This window comes from Delphinus delphis, chromosome 5 (assembly GCF_949987515.2).
Source record: "Delphinus delphis chromosome 5, mDelDel1.2, whole genome shotgun sequence".
In the NCBI taxonomy this organism is placed as follows: Eukaryota; Metazoa; Chordata; class Mammalia; order Artiodactyla; family Delphinidae; genus Delphinus; species Delphinus delphis.
The window spans coordinates 107,781,118-107,799,461 of NC_082687.1; the positions used below are offsets into that span (position 1 = coordinate 107,781,118).

The 18,344-nt window shown below is 46.0% G+C and overlaps 2 protein-coding genes across 5 annotated transcripts in view; one reads left to right on the forward strand and one right to left on the reverse strand.

Moving 5' to 3' along the window:
* The window catches only part of HADH (hydroxyacyl-CoA dehydrogenase), a 47,562-nt gene extending 41,467 nt beyond the window's left edge, over positions 1-6,095 (forward strand). The window contains exons 7-9 of one of the 2 annotated variants that reach the window (XM_060012861.2): positions 4,157-4,273; positions 5,234-5,385; positions 5,656-6,095. In XM_060012861.2, coding sequence (XP_059868844.1) covers positions 4,157-4,273; positions 5,234-5,352 — 236 coding nt within the window. In that variant the 3' untranslated portion in view covers positions 5,353-5,385; positions 5,656-6,095. Of the gene's footprint in view, positions 1-4,156; positions 4,274-5,233 lie in introns of both variants that reach the window. The other variant, XM_060012860.2, reaches the window with a different exon arrangement.
* A 9,632-nt stretch (positions 6,096-15,727) lies between these two features.
* LEF1 (lymphoid enhancer binding factor 1) overlaps positions 15,728-18,344 on the reverse strand; it is a 117,971-nt gene continuing 115,354 nt past the window's right edge. For all 3 annotated transcript variants that reach the window (XM_060011831.1, XM_060011829.1, XM_060011830.1), the window contains one exon: positions 15,728-16,889. In XM_060011831.1, the coding sequence (XP_059867814.1) occupies positions 16,810-16,889 (80 nt within the window). In that variant the 3' untranslated portion in view covers positions 15,728-16,809. The remainder of the gene's footprint in view (positions 16,890-18,344) is intronic.

Below are 18,344 nucleotides of genomic sequence, written 5' to 3' on the forward strand. Positions count from 1 at the left end.
TCCCAGGAAGCCACACTATGGTCTGGACTCCTCACACCTCAGGCTTCTTACCATGTCCGTTCTGCCACCTCAAGGTTCTGCCCTCATTCAGCCAGTGCAGGGGGTGCTCACATGCACGCCTGCCACCCCGCCTCTGTTAGCCTGCTCTGAGTGGCTGGCAGAACTGCATCCGTTCTTCTTTGAAACCTGAAGGCATTCTGGATTATCCTCTCTCGCTGCCATGTCTTTTCATTTGTCACTTTGGATTCCTCCCTGTCATCCCAGTCTCCCTGTGCCGGTCAGCCTGCCTTTAGTGAGGCTCCCCCAGGCAGCAAAGGATTTCCTGTTACCTTGTGTCTTTTCCAAACTGGTCTCCTCAAGTATTGTGTTGTCCAGGAGGGTGAGGAGACAGTGCGTGCAGTGCCGCCACCCCCCGCCCCACCCCGGGCAGCAGAGTCAAGCCATAAAGGCAGTTCAGCCCAGCCTTTTACAAACTCATTGTGGAGAATTTCTCTGGATGACACTGTCTTGGTCAGCTTGGGCTGCCATAAAAAATACAGCAATATAGATTGGGTGGCATATAAATGACAGAAATATAATTCTCGCAGTTCTGGAGGCTAAAGTCCAAATTGAGGGTGCCAGCATGATTGGGTATCTGTGCGAGCCCTCTTCTGGTTGTAGACTGCCTCCCATGGCAGAGAGCAGAGAGAGGAAACAGGCTCTCTTATGACTCTGAGAAGAGCACTGATCCCATTCATGGGAGCTCTACCCTTGTGACTCTTCTAATCCTAATTCCTACAAGACCCCACCTCCTTATACCATCGCATTGGGGGGTAGTATTTCAACATGAATTTTGGGTCCCTTACAAACACTTTTGGTATTCCCGAGGTAAGTGTGCCACTCAGACAGGTTGGCAGAATGCTGGTTTGAGCGGTAGAGGGTCGTCAGAAGGATGTGTGGGGCGTTAGAACAGAGAATCAGCTCCGTCGTTGTCCACTCGGGCCTCCTGGGCAGCTGAGCGTCTTTTCAGTGCACAGGCCCCCAGCAGCGCTTCCGTCAACTGCCTGTGGAGTCTAGCTGCGCTTCACCGCCCCCATCGCTGCTCTCTGGTGCTGGGAGCCTCCTTGCTTCTGCCGTGCCTTCCTCCCCAGTGCCCTGCAGCTTCTGTCCTCTCTCCTTCGTTGCTCTCATCATTCCCACTGTAACCGAGGCCTGATTGGTGGGCTTGGTCACCCTCGCCCCTGGGGTCCGGGCTCTCTCTGCAGACCTTTGAGCAGGCTGGTGCCTGGAACAGACAGCTGCCCCCGTCAGATGCCACTGTGACAGGGTCCACTCTGGCAGTGTGGTGGGGCTGCATGGTTAGCTCTTCTCGGGTGACGCCCTGGGAGTGTCGTGAGCCTGTTCTCCAGGCACTGTGTGACATCCTGCTCACACTGTCCCTCCCCCGCCCAAGACGTGTTCAGCGGTTCCATTGTAGCCTACCAAATACGGTGCCCTCACCAGGGGGCCTTCTTTCTCCTCACCCTCAGCCTTCCTGTCATCACCCCACACCTTACTCCCAGCTTCTCACAAGGCCCCACTGCACTGTCCCCAGCGCTCCAGGCTGGATGTGATCTGTGTTGTCGTAACTCTCTGTACACTTTGCTTCTCCTTCGGGGCATGTGCTACTCTCTTCCCTGCCGCACGGCATGTGTCTCTCTTCTCCTACTGTACTCTTGTCTTCTGCGGCAGTATTTGGGTCCCCATCTTCATACCCCGCAAAGTGCTTGTGTAGGACAGGCTTTAGGTAGCTGTTGATGAATAAAGGAATGGTGGCTGCACTGCGGTTCTGATCTCTTTGCTGTGACTCTGGTTTGTTGTTAATGCCAAGAATGGTCGGTAGGTGGTGCTGATGAGCCGGCAGAGGAAGCCTGTTGGGGCAGGTCCCAGGTTCTCAGGCCTGCAGAAGAGCTGGGAGTTCACTGAGGACGCCCTTCTTTGTTGTTCAGAGTTGGGGGCTCTTAGCTGGCGGTGGGGGTGGGTCCCATGAGCCTCCTAAGGTTGATGCTGAATTTTGTGTATACGTGCATTTTCTTTGGAGAAGGTGTCAGGTTCCAAGTGAAGTGCTTGATTCTAAAGAGTAGGAATTATTGGTCTAAAATTATTATTGGTTAAAATTATTGGTCTATACCACGTGTTGTTAACTCCCACTTGGCACACCGGTCTGTATTTTATTCCTCTCTCTTTTCTTTTTGCCTCTTTCACCCTGTGTTACTCAGAACAGAATTTTTAGAATTATACTGACTTTGTAAAGCTTTTTAGATTTTTTTTCCATGATGTGCTGTGTCTTCATATTATTTCAGTCAAGTGAGTCTCTGAATCTGGAATTACAGTTTTGACTCTAGGGTTTATTGTCTGTCTTGAATATTGATTTAATTAAATGGCTTTAGGTAAGTTGGAACCGTTATGCTATGAGATTTCTGTCCCCAGGGAGCCTATATTCTAATGAGGGGAGACAGCCTGTAGCGAATGAACCAATAGATAACATGTTAGGTTGTGATCAGTAATCCCCGAGAAAGATAAAGTCTAGGGGATGGCCGGAGTCCTAGCCTGGAGTCCTGACAGTTGCTAGTGTATATGCAGGGAGGAGGGGGAGGCTCTGATGCGGTGACACCTGAGCAGAGGTTCTGCGGATGGTGAGGACAGGTCACCAGTACAGGGAGCATCCTGGGCTGTCGTTGCAGCATTCTGGCCCGGACACCACGGAAACCTCGAAGTCTAATGAAATCCTCTCGGCATAATCCACTTATCAGCTGCCGGCTTCTTTCTCACTCCTGCCTTTGTACGTGCTGTTCCTGCTCCCTGGAATGCCCTTCCCTGCCCCTCCCTGAGATTCTCTTCAGGACTGCCAGGACCCGGGCCTGGGTGGCAGTTGTGGTGAAGTCGTGGCAGTATGCGTAAATCTCTCCGTGTTTGTGAGTCTTCATGAATCCTCAGCACTTGTCATGATGAAATTTGTGCTTTACACGTCTGAATCCTCCCATTATACTGTGAACACTGGAGTGCTTGTCTTGTTTTTCTTTGTCTCATTCCAAGTCTCTGGTGCCTGATACATAACAGATATAGACAAAAGTTGAATGAATGAGTGAATGAGGCTGCCTGATAAGGCTAATGTGTATGTGATCATTTTTGCTCTCTTATGGCCTGAAGCTCAAATCATGGTTCTCAGGATCCTCTGGTTGACTAATCAGTGGAGTACTGATAATGTCTCCCGTAAGAAATAATTGGTTGGTATTTTAATCATCTTGAACTGCCTTGAAATCCTTTGGCATTACCTTAGTACTTCATATGCTTTTAAAAATAGAGTCTTTATGCATGTTAAGTAGTTCTTGTTCCTCATGTCTAAAAATCTGAAATATTTAGGTTGTGAAATCTCTCAAGTCTTTTATAGCTTTTTAATTTTATTTAGCTTTGGTATAATTGACCGTTTCTTTATGCTTTGGAACAAAATTCTAGATAGACACTTGTGACAGGCAAGTCCTGATTTTGGAGAAAGGGACCAGGTTGTTCTCTGTAAAGACCTCTGTGACCCAGGGACATTATGTGAAGGATAAAAACTCCAAGAAAAAAGCACTTGGCCCTTGACTCCTCAGCACACTTGCACACTTACATGGCAGTGCTCAGTCGGGTTTGGGCTTTCCTTTAAACATTATCGTGACTAACGAGTTTGTGTGCATGTGATTCCAGAGGGATACTCATTACTTATAAAACCAGGAAATCTGGAAAAGAAAAATATACATATAATACATAGAAAAACAAAAAAAAGCCCATTTATCAATCAAAAACATGTCCTTGCTTTAAAGGATATTTTGGTAAGTTATTCCAGAGAAGGTGATTCCCAATCCATTAGAAAGTAACTAATGTTTCCAGGCCACTGGGGCCTTCTCTCTCCATGAACAAGGTTGCAGTGCTCTAGAATTCACCTCACAGAGTAAAACTTCGTGGAGTAGCTCTGAAAATCTTGTGACCTATTTGGCATTTACCTCTAAGAAAAATCTTACCTAAGCCAGAGTTCCTGACTCCAGATGTTTTTTGAATGTGCAAATATGTAAAATGCTAGTAATTCAGGGACTCAGCATGTGACCAGGAGGATTCTGGGAAGGATGGTGGTGACTCAGCACTGCCCTCTTCTGCGTAGGTGATGCGTCCAAGGAAGACATCGATACTGCTATGAAGCTGGGCGCTGGGTACCCCATGGGCCCATTCGAGCTTCTCGATTACGTTGGGCTGGATACTACGAAGTTCATCATGGACGGTAAGAATTGGAATTCTCTGTTGTCTGTCTTTAATTGAGTTGAGGTAGTCTCTCAACTATGAATTAAAGTATAATGCCTATTTAAACAGATAAGGAGTCTTAGTAGACCTTCCAAAGTCCTGCCCCACCAGCTTAAAGATTAAAGTGAAATGGCAGAAGGAAAAATGTGATTGCCTATTCTCCTCATAAGGCAACTTTTTTTTTAAACTTTTCATTTTGAAATAATTATAGATTCACAAGAAGTCTCAAATACAGCACAGACAGGGCCTGTGTACCCCTTTATATAGTTTCCCCCTGTGGTTCCATCTTATATCATAACCACAGTACAGTATCAAAGCCAGGAAATTGACATTGGTACACATTCTATCACATATGCTGATATGTGTAACCACTGCATTCAAGATGCACAGCCATTTAAAAAAGTGTATTCATTTTACTGTAGTGGCTCTGAAGACAGGTTTAAAATAGTAACCAAAATTGGGCTACCGACGTTGAATGTACCTCATAATACCAAGTTGCACAAAGAATACTTACGGGAGGAGCAAGGAGGGCTCTGGTTTAAGCATGAACTTTTGAATTTTATGAGGGTACAAAATACCAGGGGCAGCAAATTCAGATTTGTTGAAAAGTCATTTCACTGTGTCACTGAGGGGTCCAGCCACCAGGTGAATGGGTTCTGTTTGTGACCCTGGACCTTTGGCATTAGCGATTCCCAGGAAGGGGTCGGATGAACGGGACGGCCTCGAGTGGCGCGGCCTGGTGGCAGCACACCCGCTTTAGGGCTCATGCTCAGCCTTCCTTCTGCCTCTGCCGTTTTGGCCCGAGTGACACCAAGCCTGTGGGGCTCTCCCACATCAGAGTAAGGACCCTTCTCCCCACACTCTGCCTCCAGACTTGCCCAGGAACGCCGAGACTTAAACCCAGCAGTTCATCCGAAGCTCTTTTCCCTCCTCTCAATAGGATGGCATGAAATGGATACAAAGAACCCCTTGTTTCAGTCCAGCCCATCCATGAATAAGCTGGTAGCAGAGAATAAGCTTGGCAAGAAGACTGGAGAAGGATATTACAAATACAAGTGATGCGCAGCTTCTCTGGCTCTGGGAAGAAGCCCCGTAAGCACATACCAACAGCTCCCCAAGTGCCCAGGGGAATGCTTTTTGGTCAGACGTTCCCTCACACAGCACAGTCTGTTCAATGTGCATTTTGATTGTAATCTATATGAACTAATTATTTACAATAGTTACAGTAATAGCCGATTCCTCCATTGAGAACTAATTCCCTTTTTAAGTCTGTTTATTCATTTCTGTGTATTTTCTAAAAAGCTTTACACCTTAGGTGCCTTGGAGTAAACATTTATTTTGAACCTTGTCGTTTTTGTAAAGAGTGTCCTGAACCTGAACTCATTCACTTGTAACGAGAGCACCCTGTGTCCGTCGTTGCCACACGGGAGAGCCGCGAGCCGTTGCCTCGTCGTGGTGTGTCTGTGGAGGGCTGCGTGAGCAGCACCTGCATCTCGCCTTTACCAGAACATGTGCTGCCTGCAGCCTCAAGCCTTACCCTACTTCGGGCGTGACGTCAGGTGTCACGCCTCGATTCAGCTCATCATCGAGATGCTGCTTCTGGATTGGTGGGAATACCTCCATGTGTTTTGTTTTTGCAGGAAGAGGTTTCATTCACCTCTGAAATCTGAGTGGTTATTGTCTTTTTTTTTTCATGAGAAATAATTGCTGCAGATTGACTCTAATGAAATGCAGTCTTTTATTCTGTGAAAATTTGAATTCAAATAAACATGTAAAATTTAAAATCATAATATGCTTAAATGGTTATAAAAGTAAAGGTTGGTAATTTAGGCAGAAGCTGTGCCATGTTCCTTGGCCTGTAGTCACTTTTTTGAGTGGTAATGGAGGGGGAGGAGTGGCAGGAGAGGGTGTTCATGTACAACCTGCCTGCAGCTGTCACTCCAGATTTCTTACCCACAGAGCAAGAATAAGGGCACAGAAAACACTTTTTAAGGAACATCGGTTTCTTCTTTGCCAACAAAAAGAAACAGTGTAACATAAGCTTCTTTTAATCATTGGCTTGAGAAAGTGTCTTCCAAGATAGAATTTTGAAGCTGGAAAGAAATCAGAAACCCTGAGGTCCAGTGGCCTCATTAACAGATAGCTGAAGTGATGTGCCCAAGGTCACCAGAAATTTTGTGGCGGAGCCAGGATTAGAACTAGGTTTCAATGATTAAAAAAAAAATACAAAAAAGCAAATTTGAAAATTTCAAACAGGACTGTCCCCAAAATGGGCATCCTTGTTTGGTATCCTGGGTCACAGTGCCAGTGGTTGAGAGATTTCTGCCCCCCTCCATTTCATGGTGGATAAAGGGGAGCTTATTCTTTTTTTTTACTTGAATCTAACTATAGCATAATGGAAAAATTAATATGTACTTACATTTCTACCACACATAGAACCTGGTTTAGGAAACTTGTAGGTTATTCTTATAAAACATTTCCTAACGATAAAAGGAAGCACCTGTCACACCATCACCATTTCCATTACTTAAGGTTACCCTGTGGTCAGACAGCCCCCTGCTCACTCTCAGGCTGGCTCCTGACCTTTGTTTGACAGGAGCCCCGGGCTTAGGAGGGGCCTTTCTTTCTTTCTATTCTCTGACTGGAGTGCCCGCAGGATGTGGGCCCTTGTCTTGGAAATGGCAGGGCTCACTCTTGACCACTGAATTCCAGGAAAGAGAGCTCTCAGTGGTGTGACCGTCAGCCTGCCGGGGTGAGGGTGGAGGTCACAGCACCTTTCTCTGGCTGAGGGTTTTCAGCTCACTCAGCCTGCCAGAAAGTCAGAACACCTGGCCTCTGAAGATTCTTTTATCATTTTCAAAAATCCTGTTCCACATGGCATGTTTGAGTCCGGGAAGGAATTTTGAACATCTTCTTACAGGAGCAGAGAGCGGCTTTCTCAGCCCCGTCTCTGCATTCTTGGGTGAGCCCAGCTGCTGCCCGCCGAGGGCTCCGTGGGGAGAAGGGTCTCTGTGGTCAGGTCCTCTGCTTTCAATTCAGGACGGCTGCTGCTGTTTGCCACGGTATGTGTTGCAAACTGAGCCTCAGCAGGAACCGTAGGGGCTTGGGTTGGCCTCCACTGTGTTTGGCTGCACTTGTTCAGGAGGGAGGGCAAGTCCAGGCGGGGCTGTGGGCCTGGCTTCCCCGATGCTGTTCCTCCTCTATTCCCTGAACTCTCCTCCAATCAGCGATCCAGGGATGTTTGGTCACATCTTGAACGTAATTACTAGATTTTTTAGATCAAGAGGATACTCTCCCCCCTTCTCTCCTGTACTCCCTTCTTAGTGATATTATTATTCCTATGATAGAAATGAAAATTTGAGATTAAAAAGAAAGCTGTACGATGGATGAAATAGCTTGTCGAAAAAGACTAAGTGAGCCTCTGAGCATAGCCATCACCTGGACTTCAATTATGTTTAGCCAGATGGCGTTCTCTGAAGGATAGTTTTAGCGCTTCTGAAGATGTCTTTGTAAAGTAAAAATTGTGGCCCTTTAATGTCCATAAGCTTCACTGTTAGTAGTTTCTCAGGGGGCAATGGTTGGCTAATTCTCTTTCTTTTTAAAAATTAATTTATGGCTGCGTTGGGTCTTCGTTGCTGCGTGCGGGCTTTCTCTAGTTGTGGCGAGCGGGGGCTATCTTCGTTGCGGTGCGCGGGCTTCTCATTGTGGTGGCTTCTCTAGTTGCGGAGCATGGGCTCTAGGCGCGCGGGCTTCAGTAGTTGTGGCTCACAGGCTTAGTTGCTCCGCAGCATGTGGGATCTAAGTGGACCAGGGCTCGAACCCGTGTCCCCTGCATTAGCTGGCGGATTCTTAACCACTGTGCCCCCAGGGCAGTCCTGGCTAACTTCTCTTGGCATCAGTTGTAAGGTCTGTTTCCAGTTTGGGGATTGTTAACTGATGCAGCATGGGGGTAAGGCAGGAACAGATCTTGAAACTACAGTATAAAAATCTGGTGGTACAAAATGATTCCCCACTGGGTTCTGTTCTATGGTAAGTTTTCTGACTCTTTAACATGTCAGCTTTTAAAAGCTCATTTGAGACCCAGCCATTAATTGTTGGAGGAGGTAAAACTAATACGTTAGTCACCGCTTATACAACATGCACAAATTACACTTTCTCTCATAGTTTTCAAGTTGTAGTTGTCACACATTTGAAACAAGCTTTTGTCTTGATTTTAATCCCTTTAACATTTCAACCTAAGTAACTAATTGATTAAGTCTTAGCAGAAATACAAGGTGTGGCTGTAATTTTGTGGAACTAATTTTCCTGTAAACAGGCATTGATGGTACATAAACAGTAATCAAAAAATGCTTTGAACAATGGAAGCATTGCTGCGTTTTCAACCCAATTTGATTGTGTAAATTCTGTTTTTAAGATCACTCGATTTCATAATCACAGTTTTTATTTCTATGGCAGAACAAATTTTAACTCCTGAAAGACAGAAAAATCCCATCATTGATACTAATTCTATTCAGCGTTTTATTTAAAATGACCAAATGTAGCTGTTCCGGAATTAATCGGTATAAGTGATTAATACCATGGGCTTTGGAATTAAACACACTTGGGTTCTAGTGCTCAGCTGCACTCTCTTTACCTATGTAGCCTCACCTCGAGGGGGCGGGGCGGGCAGTTGTCTTCTGGAGAAATCTAGCAGAATGGGCACAGTGATGGGGCCTACCCGACAGGGTTTCTGAGGACCAAATGAGATGATGGATGTCCGGTGTTGAGCTCATTGCCTGGCTCAATAGGCTGATCGTGACTGCCTCCCTCCTCTGTGCCCATTGGAAGGAAGCCACGGTTCCTCAGAACCTGCAGGCTTAAGATTTACACTTGCGGGAGGGAGCTGAGTGACAGGGAGTCTTAGAGGCGAAGCTGCGGGGACAACTGGGTGAAAAGATAAGTGCGGGCGCTCCATACTCCACCCCGCAGCTGCTCCACAAGGGCCTCCCAAGCCTCGGGAGGGCCGCTGTCAGGGCTGATCCGGAGGGAGAAGCACGCAGGAACCAGCGAGCGGGCGAGGCGGCCATCACCCAGGTGAGTTCCGTTTTATGTGTGAGCAGTAGACTGTGGAAGATTCAGGACCCCAGAAGGAAAGCAAGTGCGTAGGAGAGAGGGCCCCAAGACTCGCCGAACACATGCAGAAGTCAGGGAAGGGGGCGGTGTAGGAACAGAAGCAGCGGCGAACTTCGTGCTCTCCTAGCGTTTGTCAAGGCAGAGCCAGGAGACAGGCCTTCAGGCGCAAGGGCTGTGGCCGCTGCTGGCCTGCAGGCCTCGAGTCCGCCAGAAACATGTAGCCTGCTCTCAGGCGGCCGAGCACATGTTATAAGAGAAAACTTAGACTAAGAACTCCTCGTAAACGGTCACTTTACCACGTTTGGAAATCCTGGGTTTAGAAAACAGGAAACTGAGAAACCACCCAAACAGGCCTGGGGAGGAAGGCGCGTTTCCGCGAAGTTTTCTGGTTGAAGCGTCTGAAGGACCGAACCCTGAAAGCCTCACTCTAGAGCCGCGTGGAGGTTTTGCCACCTACCCCTGGGGAGGGGGATTTCCAGAGCTTTAACACCTCAGTGTTACAGCTGCAGGGCAGCCCCCCCAGCCACCCATGGATTCCTGGCGTAGCCGGAGCGCCCTGGTTGGGCCCGGGGCCGTGATTGGCCCTCTGAGTCCAGAGGAGAGGCTGTCCGCCCTGAGGCCCGCAGGTGACACCTGCTTAACTGGCATCAGGTGATGCGTGAGGGAGGGAATTGGTACCGAGCTGCCTTCCCCTCCCCCCCAACCCTGCACAGCTGGCAGAGCTTAAGCGAAGGCACACACCTCCTCGGCTGGGAACCAGCCGCGTGCGCGTGTTGGTGTTTAGAGAGTCCGCTGCCCTTTCAGCACTGGGTTTCTTGGGGGATTCTGCCGGTAGCTGGCTCGATGCTCTTAGGTCAGAGGCCCGTGTGAGGTCACGAATGCTCAAGTCTTGATTTTCTCTGTTGTCCTCCCTTGCCAGTTAAGGCTCGCACGTATTAGGGGCTGACTCGTGCTAGCGTCGTTTTGTTAAAGTCACGCTAGTCTGCAGTGCCAGGGGCTCTGGGGACAACACATCTCTGTTGCGCTTCTTGCTGTTTGCAGTCCCTGCCCCATCCCTGTGCGTCACAGCCTCCTCGCAACTCTGTGCTCCAGGGCCTCTCATCACCGCTTGAAATTCCCCATCCCTGCTGCTCTGGGAGAAAGGACTGGAGGGGAGAATAGACACAGTGCTCCTAACATTTCAGAATAAAAGTTGTGGTGGCCACAATATTGAGTGTTGCATTCAGGTTGAAAGCGTATGAAAATGGGCTATACAGTTTTTTTTTTTTTTCCTTTCTATCAATTTTTTTTAAATTAAGGTATATTTGATTTACAGTGTCGTGGTAATTTCTGCTGTACAGCAAATGAAATGTTATACATATTTATGCATTCCTTTTTCACATTCTTTTCCATGATGGTTTATCATAGGATACTGAATATAGTTCTCTGGGCTATACAGTAGGACCTTGTTGTTTATGCCTTCGATATATAATAGCTCACATCTGCTAATCCCAACCTCCCACTCCATCCCTCCCCCAACCCCCTTCCCCTTGGTAACCACCAGTCTGTTCTCTGTGTCCGTGTTTCTGTTTCATAGGCAGGTTCATTTGTGTCATGTTTTAGATTTCATGTGTGATATCATATGGTATTTGTCTTTCTCTGTCTGACTTCACTTAGTATGATAATCTCTAGGTCCATCCATGTTGCTGCAAATGCATTATTTCATTCTTCTTTATGGCTGAGTAATATTCCATTGTATGTATGTACCACATCTTCTTTTTATCCATTCATCTGTTGATGGACATTTAGGTTGCTTGCATGTCTTGACTATTGTGAATAGTGCAGCTGTGAACATAGCGGGGGTGTGTATATCTTTTTGAATTATACTTTTGTCCAGATATATGCCCAGGAGTGGGATGGCTGGGTCATATGGTCTATTTTTAGGTTGTTTTTTTTTTTTTTTTTTTTAGTTTTAGTTTTTTAAGTGGCTGTACCAATTTACATTCCCACCAACAGTGCAGGAGGGTTCCCTTTTCTCCATACCCTCTCCAGCATTTGTTCTTTGTAGAGTTTTTTTTTTATTTAATTGTTTTATACAGCAGGTTCTTATTATCTATTTTATACACATCAGTGTATACATGTCAATCCCAATCTCCCAGTTCATCCCACCACCACCACCCACCCCCACCGCTTTCCCCCCTTGGTGTCCATACGTTTGTTCTCTACATCTGTGTCTCTATTTCTGCCTTGCAAGCCAGTTCATCTGTACCATTTTCCTAGGTTCCACATATATACATTAATATATGATATTTGTTTTTCTCTTTCTGACTTACTTCACTCTGTATGACACAGCTAGGTCCATCCACATCTCTACAATGTTAGTTGTAGAGTTTTTGATGATAACCATTCTGACTGGTGTGAGGTGATACCTCACTGTAGTTTTGATTTGCATTTCTCTAATAATTAGTGATGTTGAGCATCTTTTCATGTGCCTCTTGGCCATCTGTATGTCTTCTTTAGAGAAATGTCTATTTAGGTCTTCTGAAAATGGGCCAGTTGTTGTAAGGGGCGCCTGGATGGGTTGGAATTCTGAGACCAGACACTGAGGAAAGAAGAGACCCAGCTAGTTGGATCCTAGGAATCAGAGCAGACACAGCCTGTGCCACATGCTGGAATGCGGGGAACAGATGAAGTGGTTCAGCAGGCACCCCTGGGCTTTTTAAGTCCCCAGCAAGCACTGCACAGGCCTTGCTTTGTACGCTGCATGGTGGCTAGAGCCGGGCATGGAGGGCGAGCTAGATTTTGAAACTGTGGGTTGCCTTTCTCCAGCTGAGTAACGTTGATAGGACCTGTAAAAACAACAGGCCAATTTGTGGGGCTCCGTTTTACTTTGGTTGTCTTGCACCTTCTTCCTGGTGGGAGAAAATATTACCACAGTGTAGAACATAATTTAGTGATTCTACTGAGTTCAAATTCTGAGACAATTAAGTTACGAACAGAGAAGAGAATGACTAATCTGTTCTCACTGCGACTACAAAGAGAAACAACAGTTGTGTGATTAAGTCTGTTTGTAGGCAGTGTTCTCATTCCATCCGGCAAGTAATACATTTTCGAACAACTTCTCCATGTATTTAATGGAGATCAAAATTTAACTGAGCCGGTAACATCTCAAGCTATTAGAGATGAGATAAAGAAAAATATTTAATAAACACATCAGTGTAAATGACCCGATACAATCCAGACTCTGCACCCTTAGTGTGACCATTTCCTCGCTCTTTGGTCCAAAACAGAGTGGTTAGGCCTGGTTACCAACTGCTTCCACGGGCAGAAGAAAAATACTCATATGTTCTATGGCTACAGGCATTACAAAAACAAGGTATTATTTTTTTACATTGGGGAAAAAAGAAACTGTTTAATAACAAATTCTAAAACAATTCAAAGGGAACTTCATTTGCTAGTTATTTTGTATGTGTGGGGTGCCTCTCATTTTCCACTCGCCGAATGTTCGCGGAGGTCAGTGAGATCTTCTTCAGCCCGCGAGGGGGTGTGCGCAGAGGGATGAAGCACACAGCTCCTGGCAGCGGGCGCGGCAGACACTGTCCGGCTCCGTGCGACTCCAAACCTGGGCTTTCCCCACCGTGTACCTCCTTCCGTTATAAGCAACTGATTTTTAAAGTTTAAATTACTATTCAGGGAGAAGGATGCCTGTATATTATAACAAATGCAGGTGGTGAACAAGCTTACAAACAGCAGAAACATTTTCCTAGTGGACAGTTATTTCGGCAGAGCCCATGGGCAGGTGCTCACTCAGTAAATAGGTATTGAATGAGTGCATTGACCAATTCTGTTTAACGCCGCCTTACTGGCCTGCAGCACTGCCGACGGTAAACAAGGGGAGCATTTTTCTTCAGCTAGGCAAGTTCTAATTTAGGTTGATTCATGCTCGTGACGTTTATGTTAACTGGCTGTCTCAGTATACCCGATACATTCTCCAGTCTCCCTCAAAACCACTCCTAGCTGCAGAGTAAGACAATGTATGTTTTCCGCATTAGAGAGCTGGAGAAGTTTTGGAGGTTTGCAGCTGCCAAGATGGTATCCACTAAGTAATAGCCAACAAAACCAGTCATCTTATTTTTTCCCGTAATACATACATAGGCATTTAGAATCCCATTCTTCTATTCCTATTAAGATGCTTAACTTCAGACTATTCAGTGTCTGTTAAAAAGCGGTTCAGATTTTGTGCGCGTATACATGTACGTATCCCTGGAGGTCAGGCTTCACAGGGCAGCTCTTAAAATTTCTGCGTATGAAAGATAACATCCTGTGGCAGATGTAGCAACCTGTACAACTAGTACGTCGTGCGGAATTTAAGTTTCTCCTTTCTGTCGGGACCATGCGTCGCTCCCTCGTGACTTTGCTCCTTTAAAAAGAAAGCCACGCAGACATCTTGTTCTTGCTTGCGGGCCCCTGACCAGAAGTTTCCATATTGTTTCAACCTTCTAGAGGAAAAGACATAGTTTCCTAACGTATAGAGGAAAAAATGGTTGTATTTAGGACAGCCATAGTTGTGAAGGTGTTCCAAGGCTCCTTCCAGCCGAACAGGTAGTTGCCAGCAACCAAACACACTAAAGCCACAAGGAAAGCGCCCCTTGCTTGGTAACGACTGGCGCATCCGCTGTGACCTCCGAGAGAGGCTGGCCGTCCTCCTCTAGCAACACGCCCCAGCCTCGAGCTCGCCGCGGGGAAGGAAGCCGAAGCCGAATCGCTGCAAGAGCAAACAGAAGCAGTGGCCAGAGGGGAGTCCCTCTGCCCCGTCGCCCCAGGAGACTGTGTCCCTTGGTCTGTGTGTGCCTCTCAGGGGACTCTTGGACTCTCCTTTCACCAAAACTGCTGCCTGCAGAAAGCAGGATTTGGGAAGAATGGGCCAGAAGTGAGCACCGTGCCATGACATCCAGGTTATCTAGGAAGAGTTATTCTGGAGGAAATATGAATAGAAAACTAGGAGGGACCAAGTTGTGGCCCGGAGGATTCAAACAACCCATTTCTTTCAATGTTGTTTACCCATTTTTTGCGTCATAAAAACGTAGAGGAGGAGGAACCCAGGGAGAGGAGACTTGAGTAGGCTTTGGCTGAGGTGCAAGTCTCACAGCTATCCTTGCTCTGTTCACTTGACGGACAGACTTTTATCACTAATCAGTTTCTTTCTGAGACTCAGAAGAACCAATGTGTTGCTATGACCTGTTTTTCCCCCCAAAAGTAACACCCTAGATTTTTCCTACACTTCCTTGGATCTTATAGTTAACTTCTGGAGAGAGCACGGTGGCAGCTTTAAACAGTTATAACTTCTTGGTTCATGTATGTTAAGAAAACAGAGAGAGAGAGTTTCAAATGAATAGGAAACCTTTAACAAGTAGGTCCCCTGAACGTAATAGACATTTTTCCCTGCTTCAAGTTTAGGACTAAATGAAGAGGAATTGGAGAGGTTCCAGAGGATACTAATGAAAATGATTAAAGGACCACTGATGAAAGGTTCAAGGAATTGGGATTACTTAGCCTGGAGAAGAGAAATTTGAGGGGTGATTTAATGGCAATCTTCAAGTACAGTATGTGGAGGGTTATTACAAGTATGGTAGCCAGCTGTTCTCCAGCTGTAGTGAAGGTTGAAAAAAGGAAACAGAACTAGAATTTCAGCAAGACATTGAAATGAGATCAGTGGTGTCGGTGGTTTGCAGACTAGCTCAATGGACTGTGGAAGCTTTGTGGAAGGCCATGAAATGCTGATGTTTTAAACTTAAAATATGGAGGTTCTACTAAATCCGATACCGACCTATAGATAGTATAACAAACGCTTAAGGGAGAATTACGGAGTTCAAACTCAAAATTGGGAAAATGTCGACTTTGGGAGATGAATGGGAGTTAAAGCACGGGGATACCTTGATTCGGGGAGCCCTGTTTTGAGAACCCATGGGCTCTGACCACGGGCTGCACCAGCACAACCTGCAGTGGTGCCGGCTGGAGCCCGTGAGGATGTCTGGGTTCTCAGGAAGGGAGAGAATCATTCCCATCTGAATTCTGTTGCCCTGATTTCCACCTACCCGTGGGAGAGGAGGAGGTGGGGTTCCAGGCTGCAGGAGCGCCCCTACGGACTGCATGGCCTGGAGACGGGGGGAGGGTGTGGGCCTGTCCCCGAGGCAGCCTCACGGGCAGCGCCCCCATCATGTGGACACACCAGCTCTGGCCTGGCCTATGGATTTAGGTCACCATTACACAACTGCAGGTTATCAGGAACTTCACTTTTTAAAAAAAAAAAAGACTTGTTTTTAAATGTTTTATTACAAAGCTTTTTTAAAAAAATGCTCAGCACGTTAACTCAAACTGGAATGACAAACGTTAGATGACAGTTTGGGGCAAAGGCTGTGCCTTGCTATTTAAAAAAAAATGGGTACATCAATGCTCATTTTAACAACTGGCTTAAAATTCCACTAATTGGCTAATAAAAACAGATACAAATACAGAACATTTAAAGTAATAATTCAAGTGCTGGGCTTTTTACAACAAGGGGGTGAGAAGGAAAGAAATGAAAATTCACTGCAAACTGGTCTGCTGAAAGTATCTGTTAAGGTTTACCATTTAAAAAAAAGAGAAGAGATCATAAGAAAAATAAAATGAAAGAGGACTGCCAACTGCTACCCACAGAGTGGACTGGCTGTTACAGTTTACTTAGCTCTATCGGACACCTTACAAAGACAGGCTACTATTATTACAGGTAATTCACCGAGAAGCCCCTTAGCGGACAAGATATCCCTCAAAAGAAGAGGGCTTCTTTTCATTTCGTTTTTATTTCAAACTCTTCCAGATCTTTCGATTTTACTTAAAAAGCTCATTGCTAGCAAAATATACAAGAAGATTAAAACTAAAAAGTGTAAATTAAAAAAATTCAAGTTTAAAAAAAAAAAGAAGCAAACAAGATTGATCCTTTTGCACTGTTAAATAAAAGCTTGAGGAAAAGAGAAACAAACATGAAGCCAGAAACAAAGAGGGAACTCTTCCACAAGTTCCCTCCGGGATGCTGACGGCTGTGCTGCGGCCGCTCCCAGGGCTCGGGGCAGGCAAAAGCAGCCAAGTCACTGTCCTTGCCAGGAGGTTACAGGTATGGAGGCGGGATGCTCTGGGAAGTGCACGGCGGAGACGGGGGAGGAAAGCTGCTCAGCTGACCCAGGGCCTGCTAGCATGCTCATGTGCTTTTTTTCTTTTGAAAAACCTTGTATGCTTTTTATTGTGGAACATGGCTCTCGCAGTAGATGAAAGGGGGTTTGGCAGTGATTGTCTTTATGGATCAGCGTCTCTAGCAGTGACCTCAGGGTGAAGTTGGTGTCATTTCTCCTTTGGGGTCGACTGGGCAAGCCGTGGAGACAGTCTGGGTGTTCAACAAGCTTCCATCTCCAGGAGAGGTCCCGGGGTCGCTGCCTTGGCTTTGCACGTGGGGAATGAGCTTCGTTTTCCACCTCAAGAAGGAACAAATAAAGTACTGTGAATGTGAATGTGCCACAGACCTTTACAGATTTTAACCTCTGTTTCATACAGCACATGTCTTAAGATCTCTGCATTTCATTAATCCACGTTGTTGATCTGGTGATGGCTAGAAGAGGTTGCCCTATGGTAGCCCTAAATCCTCAGACTATGTTAGAGAATAAGTGTGCTTTACTGAAATGTTTACCCTGGTTCCATGTATGTGTACATAAATGTACAGGGTTATGATGCGAAATACACATAATACTTTAGATCATGGTTTAAAAAAAAAAAAAATCTGTTGGAAAAACATCAGGAGGGAATGGCCAAACATGAATCGTAATGGCAGGCAATGGCCAAATCAGGGAAGACTTGTCATTCTAAAGTGTTTGGTCTTTTTAGTCCACTGTGGGGAGCCAGTGTAGGATTTTACATGAGACTAAACCACACGCAAGTTAGTCAGTGCCCCTCACACTCCTAACAAGCCCCCTTGTGACCGGGATGGTCTATGTCCGCTCATATTCAGTCTTGAGGTGCATACGCTTCTCCAATCTTCGACTTTTCAATTCTCAAGAGTTTTTTCCTTCCTAACAACCAGGATCTCTAACGTTAGCCTTGGAATGTACACTCAACAAGTATTTAAAGATACTGCTGATAAGAGCATTCAGAAAGGAGAATCCCTACATCCCAAAAGCTTTAATAATCTGAGTTTTAAAAAGTGATTAAAAATAAAATATAACATTGCAACAAGATGAGACAAAGACAAAAGGAAAGTGAAAGCATCTCCAAGGTCAACTCCTTTCTGGAGAGCATCCGCCTCCCCTGCTTCACACCAGCTGCAGGGAAGCACCTACTCTACCTGGGTCTTTGGCACCTCAGACGCATCTCAACTCTGTGCTTGCAGTGTCCTTGTTATTAGCAGACATTTCCTTTAAAAAAAATTAATTCTAAAAAGTGGAGTGCATTCCCTTTAGGCTTCTTATTTGAGTGGAAAGACATCTTAGAGGAGAAATAAAAGGAAGCTTTGAGATAGTTTAATAATGAAAACTCAACTCAACTCTGGGTAGCCAGTTACAGTCTACACCGCGCTGTTCAGAGAAGATGGATCTGTAGCCCGGGAGCCGTGAGGACGGGCTCTGCCAATGCCTCTAAGGGGCTCAGAGAGTGCGGGGTGCAGAGTGAGCCCTGCCATTAGGGCTCTTACCAGCCACGTGTTAGCATCGTCAGAATCACGGCAACCACCACCGCTGCTGTCCCTCAAAATGACTTACCAGAGCTGAGAAGAAACTGTTTACCCGGGTGGCTAGTGAACAAACAAAACAAGCAAAAGCAAACTGGGAGGAAATCAGCCACAGAATGTTGCCTTCAACAGAATGAGGTCTTCAATGACAGTTTCAATTCCTATTCTCCTGCTTCCCCCATTTAACAGGAAAACCACACTACAGCTTTGT